This window comes from Periplaneta americana, chromosome 17, assembly GCF_040183065.1.
Source record: "Periplaneta americana isolate PAMFEO1 chromosome 17, P.americana_PAMFEO1_priV1, whole genome shotgun sequence".
In the NCBI taxonomy this organism is placed as follows: domain Eukaryota; kingdom Metazoa; phylum Arthropoda; class Insecta; order Blattodea; family Blattidae; genus Periplaneta; species Periplaneta americana.
In genome coordinates, this window is record NC_091133.1 from 119,040,523 (window position 1) to 119,062,494 (window position 21,972).

General features: G+C 35.7%; 1 protein-coding gene across 1 annotated transcript; it reads right to left on the reverse strand.

Annotated features, from left to right (window-relative positions):
- Positions 1 to 2,538: 2,538 nt before the first annotated feature.
- Positions 2,539 to 21,410, reverse strand: LOC138692766 (hemolymph lipopolysaccharide-binding protein-like). The gene is made up of 5 exons (XM_069815960.1): positions 21,279 to 21,410; positions 17,568 to 17,756; positions 14,674 to 14,791; positions 11,290 to 11,598; positions 2,539 to 6,028 (listed from the first exon to the last, which is right to left on the reverse strand). Exons 1-5 carry the CDS (start codon positions 21,408 to 21,410, stop codon positions 5,874 to 5,876), a joined length of 903 nt encoding a protein of 300 aa, XP_069672061.1. The 3' UTR covers positions 2,539 to 5,873.
- Between the last annotated feature and the right edge of the window lie 562 nt (positions 21,411 to 21,972).

Here is a 21,972-nt window from a genome sequence, read left to right on the forward strand (position 1 = left end):
CGTTTGTGAAAAATTATTTTCAACAATGAAAATAGTAAAAATCAAATTTAAATCACGACTGACAGACAAATGCCTTCGTGATCAACTACGATTGGCACTAAGGGACATAATTCCTGATTTTGAAACTTTGTCGCAGAGACATTCTGAAGACAGTTAATTTTAGGTTGTGATAATGTGTCCTATGTTTTCTTGTTCATTTCTTTCTTCGTTACACGTCCTAAACAACTTCCCCTTCGGTTGTCCGCCTCCCTCCATAGGTGCTATGCACGTTACAGCTTACACAGTGGCTCGGCGCACCATGGCCTTTTCGCCACGGCTGTCTTTAGAGAAGGGGGAGCAATGTTGTCATGTTGCTTATCTGTCGTGTAAGCGAGCCCGCTGCCGATAGAGTGCAGAATGAACGGCTGACATGAACACATACATTTCTAACCAATTTGTTGAACACTAGGCATTAAAATTTGTGTACATAATAATAATAATAATAATAATAATAATAATAACTATTGTTATTATTATTATTATTATTATTATTAGTAGTAGTAGTAGTAGTAGTAGTAGTAGTAGTAGTAGTAGTACCAGTATTCTTCAATGTAAATACCGTTAGAAAAGCGTCGAAAGGACTGTAAACTGTAAAAACAGTTTTAATTTAATATGAAGCCTCTACTTTTATGAGTGTCGGTATTCTTCAATGTAATATTGTTAGAAAGGCGTTGAAAAAATTGTAAACTGTAAAAATATTTATAATTAAAAATCTGCACGGCCTTTTTCTTTTCAAATATTGGTAACAGTGCTCTTATTAATTTTAACACAAGCAACAGTTCTCATTACGACTTGCGCCGAAGGTAAAAGAGGCCCGCCATTATCGTTTCTCCTGTCAAAATACTCTCTTACATTACACACCATCTTTCTCGCTTTACTCTTTAACGGGACACCTTGTCCAATATTCTTTGTTCTCCGCCTGCCTTTCCTTCCTTCCGACATTGCACAAGTCGCCTGTTTAGAAACTCTAGCAGAAACTAGAAAACACACACTCCACCAATGACAACCAAGATAATAATGTAATATAATTTAAACACAATAATTATCGATACACTAAAACAATAATACAACTAAATAATATTTTTAATTCACACAAAGCACACGCTAACCAGCCAACTCAGTCATTCCGGGCACTGTATTCACCACTAGGCCCTGGTATTCACGTGCACCTTGTAAACATAGACAAGGCAACACCGTCCCGTTACCATGGTTACCCGTCTCTCGTGATTGGTTGATTTGAATGGTTGCCATAGTAACATGCTAAAGGCGCCATTTGTCAGGTCGGAAGTTGTTTTGGACAGACCATAAGTCCCGGCTGGGAAAAAGGGTTGTACTAATTGAGTCCCAAAGCATGAAACATTTTCCTTCCCATTGTATGTAGGCTTAGGACTGCCGTAAGCTACGGTTCTGTCAAAAATGTACGTAAGAGAATGCACAATCACTTTACTGATACTCTCATATCTTCGGCAGAAATTTATAAGACAGTGCCGAGTCTACTGATTGAGTTTGAAATTTTGTCGTTCATCTTCATTCGCATAAATTCTTGCTTCATCTGTAGCGTGCACCCGTGGCTGCTGGCGGGTATGCTGTGTCCCTATCCCTTCTGCACTATGGAGCATGTTTCGTTGCACTCCTTGCATTTTACCCATTTCAGCGAGTACTGACGACCACTGATCTAGAGAGTGACATCTCCTAGGAAGAAGACACGGAGCTACAAACATACAGACAGACGAGTGGAAAGATTTGTTGGTCGTTACGCGGAATACAAGAAATGTGATGAAAAGCTGGATTACCTTCATGCCCTGGGACATGCCGTTGCTGGAAATATGTTTTGATAACTCAATATATAGGCTATGTACGAGGATGCTTAAAATGTGAGGTAAAAAGATCCCTCATAGACAAATTTTATTTCACAGACAGATATACTGATGTATAATAGGACACTCAGTAGTAGTGTACGCAGAATTTTGTCAAGAGACGGATCGTTATTAAATTGCTTACAATTTAGGCCTACACTAACGGTATTTTAAACTTTGTGCATTATTACTACTAATATTTCAGACGTATGAGATGGGCACGGCAAGTAGCACGTATGGGCGAGTCCAGAAATGCATATAGAGTGTTAGTTGGGTGGTCGGAGAGAAAAAGACCTTTGGGGAGGCCGAGACGTAGATGGGAGGATAATATTAAAATGGATTTGAGGGAGGTAGGATATGATGATAGAGAATGGATTAATCTTGCTCAGGATGGGGACCAATGGCGGGCTTATGTGAGGGCGGCAATGAACCTGCAGGTTCCTTAAAAGACATTTGTAATTATTATTATTATTATTATTATTATTATTATTATTATTATTATTATTATTATTATACTGTGTTCTAGTAGAATATATTCATATATTTTCTTTATAAAATCTTTGAAATGTAACATTTTTTGCAACAATCTAATTTTTTTTTCTTTACAAATTTTAACATGTGTTTAATTTTTTTATAGTAATATAAATGCTTGCGTTCATTATCACACTTACACAGTAATTATGTACAGTGTGAAATGTAAGAATTTAATTTTGTCCTTTAAATGTGCAGAAATTTGATCCGAAGAAATGTAACCTTTCATTCTGCAAAGGAATTTTACAAAGTTGCATGCAAACAATAAAAAATGTATTTCTTCAAGTTCAAGAGGGGGTTAAAACACCATAACTCCCCCTTGCGTACATCTGGGGCACTGGTACGCATTACTTTTCAACAGAGTCACCATGCTTGTTCAAACACTTGTTCCAACATTAGACTAAGACTAAGGCATCGATGTGGCACAGAAGAAATCTGTGTCAATATCCTGTAGGCACGTGATTACAGCTTTCTGAACGATCGTAGCGGTGTTGAATCGCTTACCACCCAGTTGCTTCTTAAACGATCCGAAAAGATGAAAATTACTGGATTCAAGGTTGGGGCTGTAGGGAGCTTGGTTCAGTACCTCTCACCGGAGCTGCCATTTCGTATAGTACACCTGAACAAGTTGACGAATTTCTGCTGGCGAGGTGGTCTTCGGACGCAAATACCGGATCACACTACGAACTTCCATGTTTGTGCAGGCAGTCATCTTCCAATATGGCGAGAATCTGTCGTAACATATGCGCCACTTAATGACTTCCTGATAAATCTGTGGTCTGCTGTTTTTAATTCATTCATTTATTTTATTCCATAGATCTTACATGAGCAATGAAGCTTTAAGATGTGGAACAATTCTAAATTTTGCAATATTACAATTACAATTTTTACAAATTTTTACAGTTTTAAAATTTAGTAATTTTCTACAATTTTTACAATTTTGTGCATTTTTTTACAATATTTTGGCGAGATGTAGTGAGATGAGGTGAGGTCCGAGGATTCGCCAAAAGATTACCCGGCATTTGCCTTTTGGTTGGGGAAACCCTCGGAAAAACCCAACCAGGTAATCAAATCAAAGGGGTTGATGCCGAGGACTCGCCATAGATCACCCGGCTTCAGTCCCACGCTGGGGAAAACCTCGGAAGAAACCATTCAATGAGATCAAAGGGGGATCCAACCCAAGCCCGAACGCAGCTCCGGATCAGCAGCCCAGCGAGTCTGCCGACTGAGCTACATCGATGGCTCTACTAAAAATATATAATAAATAGCCAATCAGATTATTAAATTTACAAACGCAAACGATCATTCATCAGTTGAGCTATATGTTTAAAGGCCCATTCACAATGAAAATTAAACATAACCGTAACATAAACACAGAAGTTTGCGCCCAGGCTACCAAATGTGATCATTCACAATGATTCACATAAGCATTGACATAAACATTACCGTAAGACGTTAACATGAAAGTTTGCAAACTCCAAACTTTCATGCTTATGCTTACGTGATTTACAAACAGAACACAATCGTGGAGCGCTGAATTATACAACAGAATATGAGGAAATGGCGTCGTTGTTATGTTTCCACGGTTACCAAGTATGTTTGCGGTTATGTTTATGTTCCCATCGTGAATGATGGTATGACTTCTTGATTTTACCGTAACGTTTAAATTCTTAAGTTAACGCTTACGTTATGTTTAATTTCCATTGTGAATGAGCCTTAATACAAAACAAGTAAGTTAATTAAATTTAAGGCATAAACAATTCAATCAGTTGTGATATACAAAAATTTATAATACATATCACGCAAACTACTTCAAATTACAAACACAAACAATTTATCAATAGAGCTATACAGATTACTATTCAATTTAAAGCGTATACAGTTCATCGGCCAAAACTATACAAACATATATAATACAAAGTAAGCAGATTAATTGAATTTACAAGCATATTTTCATTAAGCTATTGCTGTTGAGGCCCTGGCGGAGAATTCGAGCAAGAGGGAGAGGAAAATATGCCACCCTAGAGAGCTCTTTCTTTAATCGGTTATTTTAAGACGCTTTGTCAACTGCTATGGCTATCTAGCGTTTGAATGAGATGAAGGTGATAATGCCAGCGAAATGAGTCCATGGTTCAGCGCCGAAAGTTACCCAGCATTTGTTTTTCATGCGTTGAGGGAAAATCCCTGAAAAGCCTCAAGCAGGTAACTTGTTCCAACCAGTGGCGTAGCGTCAATGTAAGCTAAAAAGCTTAGCTTCCCCAGTTAATAATAATTTCATAATAAACCTGCAGTTTATGGGGAAAATTATTTATTAATTTTAATAGAATTTATATTTACGCGTTAAATATTGTGATGCGGCAGCTCAGGATGATTTATGATGCAGCAGTAAACAAGAAGCCTGCACACACCAGCTTCCAAGCAGACTGGTTTCTTCTGTGTAATCCACCCCGCAGATTTTCCATCCCTTTCTAACTAAACTACCCTAGTCGCAAGGCTCGCAAGAAGCTAGCTTTAACATTTAAAATAAGTAGTTTCCGAGTTATCCCTTTTCGTCAGTTGTGTTCAGTTGAAGTGTTAGTGTGCATTGTGGCTGATATAATAAATAATGAGCGAAATAACAGTTCCTGACACTAATTTACTTGAATTTTTTTAGGACAATTGTATTATCAAGACTGACTTACGAACAAAAGTGTGATTTAAAAAACAAATGACCGACTCCCTTGCTGTCAATGAAGGACACAACCAAAAGACAGACGCATACTTACGTAATGATACTAATATTGTGATTTCTCTAAGTATGACAGGGAGTGAGCTAATGTTATACGTATACGTGTCTATTTGTTAAGAGGTATGTGTAAACCGTGAAATCATATTTTACTACGTATCATTTGAGGTCATGCCTTATTGGTGTTACTTACGATGTTCCAACCAATCTTCGACTGCTGACTTGAAATTGACTACTATTTATTTTAAGACTGTATTTTTGTAATATGCTTTCTCATTTTGCATGAAAGACAACTTGAGTTAGCTTCCCCTGCTCAAAATTTCATGCTACGCCACTGGTTCCAACCAGGATTTGAACTAGGCCCGCTCGTTTCACGTTCAGCCATGCTAACCGTTACTCCACAGCAGTGGGCTAGAGAGCTCTTGTTACCCTACTTTTTAATCACCGTCGTACATATAAATGTTTGATAGCAAATAAATTTATAACATAAATACGATAACTCACTATTTATGTGCTCGACAATCATTTCATCAGTATAACTTGCAATCTATGTTCGTCACTAAAATATAATGTGATCTTATTTTCAGTTCATTTTCCTATTACTTCTGTGACACCGAGTATAAAAAGTCATCGGACTTTTCTTCTATGAGGAAGACTTGCAAGATTCAGTATAAAATTGTTATTTGTGCGCTATATGGATCTCATATGTACAGATTAACATTTCAGAGTTCTCTCTCGCAAAAGAATGCATCCCTTGCATTGCAAGGGTAATCTGCAAGTAGGAGATTTCTATGGACGAGACCACAGTTTTGATCTGCACCGCCTTTTCCTTCACCACCGGCCCATTTGACGTATCCAGTGGACTGCAACGTTTCATCTGAAATAATAATAATAATAAATGTTCATTTTTCTTCATTTTGCTCTTATTTATAATTTTAATACAATTACGTTTAAAATTACTTTTTTAAGTTATCCGTAACATTGTCATAATCCAGTGATGTCAACTGATGCCCATAGGAGCAAGCGCGCGCTTTAGAGCCCAGGAGAGTCTGAGCGCTTTACAGCGGAAAGGAAAGAGACAGACGAAAGAGATAGTATATGCCGCTTGGTCGAGCTATATACAGGGATGGCCAGCACTGATTTAATGGCTAAAGGGAAGAGAACTTCTTAAAACTGTAGCCATGTTAATTTTTAGATTTGTCTGAGAAGTATAAGTGTATTATAAGATTGTAAGTTTTAATTTTAATGCTCATTTTTCACAAGTTTGCTTTTTTTTATTCAGAATGAATATTTTCTGAAATTTATTTTTTTATAGAAAAGTGAAATTTTCAGATATGTTTGTTTAGTAGCCTTACAGGTACTGAAACAATGTTTTGTAAATCTATTATATCGTAAATACGTATTACTGAAGATAGTGTATTAAAATGTTTGAAAATATTCGCATGGAAAATGTTTGTAAGGAAATGAATTAACAAAGCAAATACTGTTACATCACAAACAAAAGTTATGTGCCTATGTGTTGGTACAACGTCAGGTCTATAACGTCAACAGATTTCGAGATAATTTAATATTCTGATAACAGAAAGTTGCGTACCAATATCACCTGAAAGCATAATGCGATAAGAGTTTTTTTATGTAATATTAGTTACAGTGAAAACATATACCTAGACAAGTTTGCTTTGTACTATAATATTGTTTTGATTACTTTTATAAGGCTAAATATACCATCAATATCAATTTCAACTTATCATGTCATATTCAGTGTCTTTCTATGGGATAACACTTTCTATATGAACGATGTGTTTAATTCACTTAGTACAGTATAGTTGTAGTTATCATGGAATTTGTGTGAATATTCCTTCTTTACTCTTTATTATGTTATTAACGTTTAAAACACAACTGCAATATTAGGCTAAGAAATAGGTGTTAGTACTTTTGTTTTACAGACAATATAGAAAATAACAAACAGAAAGAAGCCATATAAAATTAACGACATAAAATTTCACGTTCCGTTTGAAGTTTGTGCACCACTGTTTTCTTAATCCAACACGCTGCTTATTCCTCCTAGCATACCTATCGCTTAATGCCCGCGCACGGCGTCAAGGTCAGAAAAATGCGCTTGCTTTGACATCACTGTCATAATCACATAATACATCACAATGAGTTTCATTTTTATCGGAATCACGAACATAATTATCACACCATCATCATTACTAAGCTTACTATTTCAGCTACGTCTAAGCTGGAATACACTTGCCTACTCTCATACTGTACCTGACGTCACAGCGCAGGGATACGTCCCGTCTGATACAACATAGAACCGCATCTTACTCACGCTCAGTCTAGTTTGTATTGAAGCCGGAACACGGTCATAGTGAGTGCTTTAAACCAGTGAAATTTAAAAGTCGTATTATTTACTTAACGTAACATTTGTATTTGTGACGAGGTAAAATGCCGAAGACAAAAAGTTCGAAGTACGAAAAGCTGGAGGACTTAATTCAGGAGTTCGGAGCCAATAATAATTTACATCACATGTAAGTTGTGTAAAGTATATATAAAAGTTACAAGAAAACAGTGCATTGAAAGACAGTGCAGTACAAAAAGGTAGGCCTATAGAAATATGGTTGTACGTAACTCAAAACAAGCAGTACCATCAAACTCAGAGAGAGTATGATAAGAAATCCATGTTTTGCATGAATCTATGTGTCATGATGGTCAATGCCAATATACTGCTTAATAAATTGAACAATAAACACTTTAGAGAATTTCTAGAAAAATACACGAAGGAACATATTCCAAGTGAGCCCCAACTCCGTCAGCACTTTGTGCCCATACTTTATGAAGGAAAAATGTTTGTCACGCAAATAGGCCCTGGCCAACTTCGGGCTGTTGCGCCGTTAGATTATAAAGTCAGTAGTTGCTCTACTTTTATTTCAGGTTGGATGTACTCTACGAACATGCAGTAAGAACATGTTTGTCCCTTTCTCTGCTGCATCATCTGGGTTCCACCTACTATATAGAATATTTACCCGCAACTTGAGTCTTTTGGTAGCAGGAATACTAAGCTTACTCATTACTATATAAGACCATCGCATCAACTCTTTTTCTCCATTTGTTGTGCAAAAACAATATGGAGGTTCTCGTAAAATAATGCAAGGAAAGTACAACTTGAAGATACGCAAATTCTGTGGTAATACTCAAGTTCCTTAAAAAAAAATCGAATTCTAATATGCTATACCATCCATGACGAACATCTTCATAGGACATGTAGTTGTGATAGAGTTTCAAGGGGTCAGGAGCACAAAACGCTTATCTCTTCATCATCTAATATTTTGTAACAAAAGAAAACAGTTATAAAAAGTTCGTAAAATTGTGTTTGTGCGAGATCGTGCGTATTTGCTTGGTTTCCGCACAAAACCAATCCGCGGTAAGTCTAAAATTCCACATTCAGTATTCCCAACCTAACACTCATAACAATTTCCCTCTTCTTACCGCTTAAGTGACATATTGATTTTACTGCTTTAGGCTTTTAACATATTATTTTTAGAGACGTTCAATATAGTAATAATTATAAATTGGAAACTTACCACTGCAATTTCACCTAAATTGCACTGTTAATTATTGTTTTTAAATATTTGCAAAAATTAAGTAAACTCTACAACTCCACTAAAGTTACTGCATTCGTGATGCAAGTAACATTAAGGAAGCCGTGAAAAAATCAATCGCATTTATAGACTGGGGGGAAAAAAAGACAGACGTATATCACGGCCTCCTGGAGTATAGTAAACACAGAAAACATTTTAAAGCAACAATGTTGAAGATAGATATTTTTGTTTTGCAAATTTGCCGTCATTGAACAGAAACCAAAATGGAGATTTCATTGCAAATAATTATAAATTCCTCTTTCAGGTATGTAATAAACGATTTTCGCACAAAATAATGTACGATACACGAGCGGTATGTTTTCTTTCAACTCTCGGAAATTAAAAAAGCTCAAATACGTTTCGCTTTTTCAAACTTTTCCTCGAACATGAAAACTTCAACATACCGCTCTTGTAACGCATATTACTATTTTTTTTGGCACTAGTGTTAAGCTTATAAAATGAAGAGTGAAACACTTGAAGATCGTGTAGCATATAGAGCATGCCTATGGTTTCTACAAGGGTAAAACAGGAAGAAATATAAAATTATTATCTATAAAAAAAGAGATTCTCTAATTATTCGGATTGAGAGTGTCATGGTCATTAAAATACACAAGTTCAAACCCAAATATTTTCGGTGTCTTAGTAGATGTTGCAAAATATCAAGTTAAAATGAGTGATGTGTTTAATCGAATAAACAACAATATTTTACCGTGCCAAAAAAAATTGTACTTTCCCTTGCACAAAAAAAAAAGAAAAAAAAAATAAACGAATGAAAGCTACGTACTTTGTCCGGAGTGATTACTTCACAAAATTTTCTGTGCAATTGGCCTGAATTTTCTCACAATATTACGCACGGCGTTTAGCTGCTTACCTATATACTGGAGTCGCCACTTATAAGATAATAATAAAAAAGTCCACAAAATAAATAAAAAAATAAATTAAATTAAATTTATAGAAATGCAACAGAAATAGATGTTTAATAGAATAATAAGAGAATGTGTCAAATTTAATATTCAGAGTGAACAGTAAATAATGTCATTAATTTAAGGGGCTATTCTTTGAGATATTCCAAACAAAAAATATAATAAAATTCTGCTTGTTTATTCTTTCTTTTCGAGACAAAAATTGTTTTATATGAATCATTTCCTAATGTGTTTTGGATAAGCCACTGATTTAATTCCCAATACGCGCAGTCAATTTAAGAGAGCAGTGTATTACCGTATGGTAATAAACAGACTTCGCATATTTGTCACAAGAGCTATATTGGATGGAGCAGTTTCTCCTGGTACATTAATGACGTCAATCAAAGCCACAAGCAGGTTACAAGACTACTATGATTCTGACTTGTGTTATGTAGAAGCGCACGTTGTTTGTATGTATGTTTGTATATCGATATTGTCGATGAGTTCATTGTGATCCCGATCAGTCATAGAGGAGGTGCTCCAGGAGACAAATTAATGTCCCCATCTATGTCTACACAGCAATTGTTTATTTCGAATTTGGAAATGATTATTTTTGTGTAAGGAATTGCAACATGTTTTGTAAAGTGTGCTAAGTGGAACTGAATGCAGAAAGACGACGAGGTATTCAAATTCACTGTGTCAGTAAAAAATATACTCATTTGCAATTGTTTCTTGTTGCAAGAGATGCATTTTCTAATTTTGATGATTCACAGTTTTTCAGCGATTTGTGCTTAATGATGACAACTGAGAATTGAAAAACGTTTCTGTTACATAATGTCAGATTGTATATATTTTTTTCATTGTAATAATAGTTATTTCAATAAATAGTTATAAATTATCATTTGCATGTATGCATAAAACTTCTGTTCTATATTATCATCAGATTTATCAGCTGTACACCAGGACTGTCGCTGGGCAGTAACCTGAACACACGTTTCAGCGTCACATTGTTGACAAGTAATTCCATATGTTAGCACAACCATAAAGCATCTAATAGATGCTACAGAGTTACCAACAACGAAAAAAAAAATCAGTTGTAATTTTTAGTACATTAGGAGGCATTGACTATAATTTCTGCGTTCATAGTTGGCGATGTGTTGATATTGAGACGTGATAGTTTTCATAATGTTTCGTCATAGCTGTTTATATTGCTATGACAATTTTGCGGAAAAGTGAATCGTAACAATGTTTTTGCCGTACGCGTAAAGCAAAAAAGAACTTTCTAACTAGTAATGTGTTACGAAAAACAGCAGTTTCCATGTAGGTGTGCTAAGAATATTAGAATAGTGCAATTACTATCAAACTGCAACAGAGCAAACATTGCATTAAGAACGAAGAGATGTGCGTCTAATTTTTTTTTTTTGAACTTATTTTATGAAATCGATAATATGGCTTCCAAGAACAGCGTACAAAATGTCATGATACATGCTTATTAAAACTTAGGTTTTGAGGTTCGAATGAGAATAAGGAAGACATTTCGATTCTCTGAAACAACCCAGGTTCAACTTTTCAGCACCTACTGGCACACTTACTGAAGATGGTGACAAATTCTCCTTCCTTGTACAGGTCATGGAATCCAACCCACGCCCAGTCGTTGTGCGAACCTCCCGTGATCTTGGCCGGAGGAGTCTTCTCCCACAGAGGTTTCAAGGCCTGCACCTCCGCCTCCGAGTTGATGACCATGAGGTGGGCGCCCTCGTCCTCGCAGATCTTCAGAGCTCCATGCCAGGTATTGACGCTAGAGTGTAGCTTGTAGTACCCCAGGAGAGGTACGAGCTCGTACCCTGGCGCTGTTGGCACACCCCGCAGTAAGGGCACGCTTATTTGCGCGGTAGGTGGCGCTATTGAATTGGGAAAGGAAATTAAATGATCAGTGAGGAATTATGAACTCCAGAATAGTAAGAATTTTTGTCTCCATCTTATGTTAAATTCGAATATTTTTTGTACAAGGACAGAGCTCTTAATGTGCTGTTATCCATCCGGAACTTACGAGCGTTACTTATAGATGTCGCTAGTGCCGAGAAACTTAGTTCGTCAGAGACTATCCAGAGTGCAGCACACGTGGTGATTGTTCATTATACCCTAGATCATATATGTAACAGATAACTCCTCGCTTTTTTTTTAATTGGTGGCACTTTATATGCCTGTTACAATAAGTTCCAAGTCTCTTATGGACCCTTGCCTTTCTCAGTCGTATGGAGAAATATGATTATGTTACATTGACGTTTTCATCTTCCTTTTATCTCCATCAGTGATGGAGATAGGTGAGCTGAGTGTAGCAAGTGGAGGGTGATCTCTGAGTTAATTCGTACATGAGAGGGTTGATGTAGCTTTTCCAGATAATTTTTCCGTAACGAACTCCTCGCTACGTTAAAATCGGCAGCACTTTGAAGAGAACAACCGCCAGGATCTCCACCCGTCCGCCGTAAACGAACATGAGATGGGAGTACAGTCGCTAATGCAATTCAAATGGGAATTATGACGTGACTCCTTATGTAACAACTAGATGGCAGCGTAGTAAACCTGACAAAAGTTGTTAACCTCAAAGCCTATAAGCCCGACATATCTGTTACATATATGATCTAGGATTATACACTATACAGATGATGAATGATAAGATGCTGATGGAGAATTATTAGAATGTCTTAGAGGGATGGGAGTACGCGAAGAAAACTCCTGCGTTCTTAGTAGCCTAATCATGTAATGAATTTTGTGCGGAATTAAAAGAGAAGAACATGTGAAAATAGGACTTAGCTATTCCTCGGAGACTAATCAGAGCTAGGATTTTTATGCCCTAAAATTTGCCTAAATATGCAGTGTAAAGTATGCACTTATTACCAAAATTCCAGAAATAATAATAATAATAATAATAATAATAATAATAATAATAATAATAATAATTTATTTATTTATTCTGGCGAATTTAAGGTCATCAGGCCTTCTCTTCCACTTAGCCAGAAACAAAAGAAGCTGATACAATTTTACTGATATTTAAAGAACACTAACAAAAAAATATATAGTCATACAAGCACAAGTTGAGTAAGTTAATGCAAACATACTAATTAATAATTACAAAATAATATAAAGCTTAGAAGTTACACTCAATTAATATGCAAATAGTAAGTGAACCAATATTACAAATTACAAAAATAACAAATTCAAACGTAAATTATAACTATGTAACACTGAGGAAAATTATATATAGGCTATTACATACATACATACATGCATGCATACATACATACATACATACATACATACATACATACATACATACATACATACATATATAGACACACACACAAAGGAGAATTAAACATGAATACTGGTCATGTGTTTAAACAATTTACTTTTGAATTGCAATATCGTTCGACAGTTTCTGAGGGAGCTGGGTAGGGAGTTCCAGAAACGAATTGCTGATACTGTGAAAGAGGAAGAATAGTGAGGTGTTTTATGGCAAGGCATAGATATATGCTTTACAATATAAAAATATGTCATAACAAATTTAAATATTTTATATAGTTACTTGGCGGTATAAATTATAACTAGAATGACAACCAGAAGAGGAAAAAAGTTAAATTTAAGGAATTTCAAGATATTCATAGTTTTCTGCCCAAGCTCAGATCTTTCACTGCAAACCCAGAGTTGTCCAGTCTTTCCTATTTTCTACCTTCCTCTTTGTCTACGCATATGATCCATTTATCTTAATGTCGTCTATCATGTCATATCTTCTTCTGCCCCGAACTCTTCTCTCGCTCACCATTCCTTCCAGTGCATCTTTCGTAAGGTAGTTTCTTCTCAACCAGTGTCCCAGCCAATTCCTTTTCCCCTTCCTGATCAGTTTCAGCATCATTCTCTCTTCACCTACTCTTTTCAACACAGCTTCATTTCTTATTCTGTCTGTCCATTTCACACGCTTCATTCTTCTACATATCCATATTTCAAATGCTTCTAGTCGTTTCTCTTGACTGAACCTATGTCACAACTCACTCCCACCACACTAATACAAGTTCTAGGCTACAGCACATAGAAAGAATGCCACCCTACAGGCTTCCACTGATTTTACTCCACTACCAACCTAAAGGTAGAAGGAATGTTGGGCATCCGATGACAAGGTGGAGAGACTCGATCTCTTGATGTGGAAACAGGCCTAAGGCCTAATTCCATGATGTAGAAGAAGAAGAGACAGAATACGAGACAGGTTATGCTGATAAATAAACACGACAGGCCTAGTGGAGGACGAAGTAGTCTTCGCTTTAATTCTATTGTCGTGCAGAAGAGGTAATACACAAAGACTAGCTCCTTTCCTACACACCGCCACTGGGTCTGTCGTGCTTACTCAACAGTATAACTTCGCGCATGTTCTGTCTCAAATGGTATATAGACTTGGAGCACAAGTGATCTCTCTATATTGTCCTGTCATTTTTGAGCATGAAGGTACATATATTGTACCCTTTTTTTTTTTTACATAACTGTCTTCTGTATCACTCTGTATGAAATCATTGATGTTGAACTGGTTGAAAAAAGTAAAAGTCCGGAATAGGCCTACTTTGAGAGAAATTGCTAAAAATGTAACTTTGTAGAATATTGTGTCACATAAGTTTTACTGCATTTTTTTAAATATTTATTCGTGTTATTGTAGATATACGAACGTCTAACATTTCATCTCTATCATAAAAGAAGAAGAGAACTCCGAATTGCTGTTTCTAGATCCACGAAAGAGCTCAGATACCCAAATATGTTGCTTTGCCTTGAACATCCAGGAAGACTTGAATCATAAGCCACAGGACTTGTAGTGATACTTACCTGTTCTCCTTTACCAAACTAATATTTACTGGTTTAACTACTGGATTCTTCACCATCATATTTCAATTATTTACAAAGATCTGCGTCGGTTTAAAATAAAGTACGCTTACCTGTTATTTTTGCCGCTATGAGAATCGATTCGGAGTCCTCACACTTGGCAGTTGAGTGATCGACATCTAATTCCCAAGGTCCCCTATTCTTTTCTTCTGCAGTATGTCCCAGCTGCAACTATAAATGAAGCAGAATCCATTAGCTTCTAAGGTACAGAGATTCCTTGATGGTAGGAGGAGGAAAAAGGATGTGGATGATGATGATGATGATTATGTATTTTCCAGTCATTACACTGGTTAAATCTCAACAAAAGGCGTAACGCTGCAAGCCGCATGGTTGTGGGTTCGATTTCCGATAGGGTTATGGATTTTATCTAATGCTTCCGACCGCACAATGGCCCTGGGATTTACACAGAAATGAGTACCAGGATTATTTACTCAGGGGTAATATTGGCGGGCACATAGAACCAAGACCAGACTGGAATCTTGCCATTAATGACGATTGTCTGTGGACCTGGATGGATGGGAACACTATATTATGTTTCTGCTCATAAAACAAAGTTTGAATTGAAAAAGGACCTCAGGAGAGTTTGTGCTCGCGCGAGCACTTTTTCACTCCCATGACGAGAGCACCAAATGTCATTAAAAAAAGCACCACGGTGCTCGCGAGCACCAGACTGAGAACGCCTGATTTAGAACATAAAGATGAGATGTGGTAAACAAGTAAATAAGCAAGTAATCGATATTGTTAATACTATATTATTATTATTATTATTATTATTATTATTACTACTATTTTTTTAAGATTTTTATAAGATGTTTATTGCAAGCAAATAATTACATGTATGTATGTATGCATGTATACAATAACAAAGATTTTACAATACTGTTGTAATACTCGTATATGAATATTCTTAAAAATTCGAAATTGATTATAAATCTCATAGTCAAATAGTCTACGTATTACAAATCATTGTATAAATACAAGGTAACTGGGTCACACCCGAAAAAGCGAGATGCTTGAGGTCGGGTGTGGCCAATAATGAAAACTGGATAGAAGAAAAAATAATAAGTCTAATAAAATACGAGTAATAATAATAATAATAATAATAATAATAATAATAATAATAATAATAATAATAATAATAATAATAATCTGGTTAAAACTGTAAAATGTAATTACACATAAAGTTTAAAAAGAATTAAAAAAAAAAAAACAAAAACAAACAAACAAAACGTACCATAGCCTATACATGAACATACTAAGTTAAGAATAGAACATTGTTAAAGTGACAGAAAAAAAATAAAGAAAGAATAAGAATTTACATGATTATAATTTTAAAAATAGTTCAAGCACTTGTTTTTTTAATAATGTATTGTTTAATGTATTATTATTATTATTATTATTATTATTATTATTATTATTATTATTATTATTATTATTATTATTTCATGGAATTGTGATTTTACCCTCTTTGGTGGCGTCTGGTATTAGTTGACAACACTAAAGAGACGGCCAAATTAGCCTTTTAGGATCTACTCTTACGTGATCGTCACTATATCTTCAGATCTTCCCCTTTCTACACTCCTCTCCCCGATACAGCTCCCAGCCGTTCAGACACGCTCAACTCACATGCGGCTGGCTGATCAGGCTGTACAGTACGATTATTTAGTCCTGACAGTCGCTGGCAATGTGAGCCTGGGTCAGGTGAGTCCATTAAGTTACGCCAAGGGGTGTTTGGGTTAGTCGCTTGCGTTCAGAGCGATCGGATGTCATGCGTGAGGTAGATCTGTATGCTTCCAGTACAGTTAAGCTGCATTGCATTTCTTTACTGATCGCTCGCCCTTAACTCTACTCTGGAGATCTCCCCACTACTCCTATTACTTCCCCTCTTTCGAGTCGTCGAGTTGTCAGGACTAAATAATAGGTCTGTAAGCTCCACCCTCCCGGCCGCCCACCAGCCACCATTTGCGCATCTCGCGGACAAATTACGTGGCGACATCTCTACCATTTTACATATCACACTAGTAGTATCATTAGGGTGTGAAAAATAAGCCAGTAACGTGGAATATCAACAGTTAAAGCAAATACCTTACTATAATAGCCTAATACCGGACAGCTGTATACTAGCAGCATTGGCGTGAGTGCGAAATATCGCGGACCTGACATCTAGCGGAGAGGGATGGAATTACGTCCACTTATACAAATATTAATATAGCGAGATTCGGACTATTGTTTAAAACGTGGGTTAGTAATGTGGAATTATATATGAAACACTTAAGAAATGTTGAATAATATTAATGTAAAATTATTATCTTATATCAAAGCTGCATATTATGAGAAATACTGCATACTTCATATTACTTTCCGTAATTAATTGTTACATATTTTTTCTTTGGTTTACCGAGACAAAATCAATCTGATATTAGGAATGAATTTACAGTAATGTTTTATATACGCATTGCTGACAACTGCAAAGATAAAATTGATAGTAATCTGATGCTTGTAATAATTAGTAAAGGCATGTGGACAACAATAAAACTTAATTTGATAAAACCTTAAAATCCTATACATTTTAACTTCTATTTATTTATTAGATCTAAATAAAAAAACTAATTTGTATTTTTCTATCAACACAAAGACGAAGGAATTAGGCCTACTAAAGAATGTTGTTGACTCACGTTTTATGAACAGTCGGAAACCGAAAGTACGATTTGGAGCAATTTGTAATGCTGCAATTGTCACAATTCTAAACAGCACATATACACCCTGACATTTTAACACTAGTACTAATACATAAAACTATTAACAAATTAACTAGCCCAGCAACAATATACATTGCAGTTGATTACAGCTTGTTTCGCGAGTAGGTAGCAGCACCATCGTCGTTCGCACGTAAAACTGCTAGCTGTCCGGTATTATTATAGTAAGGTATTTGGTTAAAGTATCTCACCTGGGCGATCCAGTGTCCCGTCTCATTGCGCAGGCTCGTGATGGAGAATTTGAGGGCGCTGGTGTGCGGCAAGGCACACTGTAGCTCTGCACAAGCGACTGCACACCAAAGAACACAGCACAGAGTGACACAACTGCGCATTTTGGTGACGACTGTGCAGAAGCCCTTGTCCTGTCGGTTTATATAGTGCTACAAGCAGGTTAACATGATCCTAATCCTATGCGATCACCTGCTATACATTGGTTTATTAGACATATGTTCATTTAAGTTACAAGGCCTTTTCTGCACAGGGGTACACAAAATACCCATTCTTCAAAACAACAACATAGCGGAATTTTAGGCCCTAAAAAGTGGGATTTTAGGCGCCTAAAATAGGCTCTCAAACTCCTTTATTTAGGCCCTTATAAAATAAAACTGGGCATTTTTCTGTTAAAGAATGTCATTAAAATATAAGAGTGTTTTTCATTCACCAATCACATTTCCATAGTTTGCTTCACAGTAGATGATCAGCACCTATTGTGACTATTGTGTCGCTCACTACTTTACTTACAAATGGTGAGAAAAAAAGGAAGGGGTTGTTATCTGTCTTGGGATGTAAGAGAATGCTCATTCGAGTACAACTCAAAGAGTTTGTGTTAAATTGATGATAGAGTAATAATAATAATAATAATAATAATAATAATAATAATAATAATAATAATAATAATAATAATTTGTCTCGCAGTAGTTCTTTTACATGCCAATAAATCTACTGACAGAAGGCCAGCGCTATACCGACTACGCTACCCAGGCCGACTGAAAGTTGGTATTTTAGGATTGAAATATTGTAAGAATGAGAAGGGGTGGCCCGGAGGTACTTCTCTATTGTGTTGTTCACTGCTAGGAAGGAGTTGTTATCCGTCTTGGAATGTGAACGATACAGGATGTTAAGAAAAACAGTAAACAGTTACGAAAAATGATGCAAAAATTTTAAAAACATAAAAATAGGCACGAACGTCGAAATACGCATTTTTAGGCACTATAAAACCCCCCTTTATTTATACCTATATTTCCACGAAAAATGTAAATATTAAATCTCAAGCCTGTATGTATCAAGGAAAAAAAATAGATTTTTGCCTAAATTCCGCTCTCTAATGATAAATATAAACATACATTGAAAAAAAACATTTTAATAAACAATCAAATTTTATAAAATTGAAAAGTACAGGGGAAAAACAACTAAAGTCACAAAGTTCATAAGGGTGATGTCACCATGTAATTCAGTATATTACTGCAAACTTTCGTGTTTATGTTATCGAAACTGGTAAAGGAGAATTATCACCATGGATACTGTCACCCTTTATTACTTTTTCATTAGGAACAGCAATAAATTTTGCAGTAATGTACTGAATTAGAAGATGACATCACACTTAAGAGAATTGTGACTTTGTTTGTTTTTCCCGTGTACTCTTTTGAGTGTCTACATTCAACTGTTTGTATATTTATCAGTTAAGACTGGTTCACAGCAAACCGACAACGAGAACGAGAACGGAAATAATGTTAAATACATTTATTTTAACAATATTTCCGCTATGTTCTCGTTGTGGTTTCCGTTCCCGATTTATTGTGAAGCAGCCTTTACACGGTTAAATGACATAGTTTTGACTATCTAAACATTCATCAAAATACCCTGGTGTTATCACGTATGCTAATGTTCTTATTGACGTATAAATACAATTTAGTATAATAAAATAGCGGAATATATTATTATTATTATTATTATTATTATTATTATTATTATTAATAATAATAAAAATAGAAGGCGGTATAATTTATCGCTTTAATGAAGTGTTGAACCACGTAAGGTTGCTGGTTTAAATGTGCACCTATATATATATATATATATATATATATATATATATATATATATATATATATAATTTGAACTGGTAATGAAAATTACGGGAAAACGGCTGAACGGATTTTAATAAATGACCCCTCATTTTGAAGCTTGGAACCCAGAGTTTTTCCAGGAAAATAGTAATTTTCAGTAAAATGTCAATTTTCCTGCATCTTTTTCCTATTTTTCAGAATCCATCTTTCGTCAGTTTTGAGAAGTAATTAATTGCATTTCAGAATAAAACAAAACACACACTACAGTAAACAATAGACTATTACACGAAGGCCATGACCTACAGAATTGCTGACATACTTAGAGTTCAGATGGGTCAGATTCTTTCACATCATAATGCCAATATGTCGATCTTCATTTATGTAATTTTTTGATAACGTATACAAATAATTTACAAGTTTGATTCGCTGGTCTGTAGTTTTTCGAGTACAGCTGTGTATCGATATTAAGAACTACAAAACTTAAGAATGTTTGGTGACATTATTACCATTAAAAATGAAATATTATTATAGTTAATGCAACACATATTGGTATACTGATAATATGAAGGTGAAATCTTTTGGGGCTTTATGTAAGTAGACGCATTGAAAGAAGATTTTATATTACATTTTCATTTATATAATATACTGAGTAATATATATATATATATATATATATATATATATATATATTTCTGAAAACTATAAAGCTTACGTAACAGCGTGGTCGATCGACGGATGTTGCGTCAACATTTGTTGAGACTATAAATTAGGAATGCCTATAACATCGACATCAGCGTGAAGTTTCGATTTTATGCACGAGAACGTATAATCTCATAAACTCCTTTCCATCTGACTGTAGATAATTATTTGAAGAGACGTAATATAATGATAACGAGATACTAAGGTTATTGTTATGAACTTAACACTACTTGTATTAAACTTGTAGGATATGTGGAAATCGAACAACAGTATAGAGAACATATCTCTATACTGTGATCAAACAGTTGTTTTCTTCCTGCTCACAAGGAAATAATGCCATTGTTTAAAACTTCTGTCGTACGTAATTTTGACGTATAATGGATAAACAATTGAAGGCTTTGCCGGAAGAAAGGCGGATAGACCTATACGCTCTTCTTCGGAAAAACGGTTTAAAATGTAGTGAATAATTATAGTAGCGAAATTTTGTTTTGATTGTACTGTACATACCTGCAGGACGGGCTGCGTGCGTGTATAACATTTTATTCAGGTGCGTTTTAAACTCTTAGATTGCATGTATCTCAATTCGCCATATTGACGTATTCGCCCTTTTTCCGCCAAACCCCTCAATTGATCCTCACTACTTTTCTTGCCAAGAGAGCACCTCCTTCTTCTATCTATGCCTCCGTCTTTCAGTTGCTGAATTTAGTAGTCGTAACAGCAGGTTGCAACTTACATGCTTGGCCTACTTATTATGAGATATAATTATTTGGAAGTGTACGTCAGATTTACGTATCAATATTATTAATAGAAAATGTTTTGTTATTGCAGTTTATTTATTCCCTTAAGTCTGTTTTATCTAACAAAGTAACACTGGATGAAAACTTACGTGGTAATCGACACTACTCTGCAGATCATAGATGAAAGTTTAGATGATGATGCTGATGATGACGCTGAAGGCAATGTAGAGATTGAATATGAAACTTGTGACAATGACAAGGATCTAAGATATAGTAGGAGAGATTGAGAATCACGTAGAAAGCAAGCGAATGGAGAAAGGAGACAAAAAACAAGAAAACAGGAAGAAAAGAAAAGGAGAAGAGAAGAGAAAAGAAGAGCAGAGGGCAGAGGGCATGAGGGCACGAGGGCACGGGGGCACGAGGGCACGGAGGCACGAGGACACGGGGGCACGAGGGCAGGAGAGCATGAGGGCACGTGGGCTAGAGGGCACGAGATCACAGGGGCACGAGGGGAGAGAGGAGAGGATATTTTCATAACTCTAACCTACAATCCACAATAACCTGAAATAGCTATTGCTTCACTCCCACATGTAAAACCGACTGATCGTTCTGACATTGTTACTTGCGTTTTCGCATTAGAATTCAAATACTGAAGATGTATAGGTTAAAAAAAAAGTATTTAGCATGAAGAAAACCATTCGGAGGGGCAGGCTTATGTTTCAATATTACGGAAGCAAATAACTTCCAAAATGTCTGGTATTCTTCATTGGAAATAAATTAGAACTTCTAATGAACTTAGTTAGCAGCATTTGCTGCACAAGCGACTAGTATGAATATAATGGTTGAACAGTTGAATACTAAACTTAACCATTGCCAAAACATCTCCTGTGTTACCCGATTTGTTCACACTTCAACGGATAGTATCTTTAATATTCAAGCGTAACAGGACCGCCAACATCTAATCACTGACCAGCTGAACAAAATTGGCTCATATTCTTCTGTCTTATGAATATTTTCCTGCTTCCATTTTGTCTTAATTGTATAATTGTCTTTTGTGTTAACACGTTATTATGAATTTCCCTTTTCGTTTTCTGACT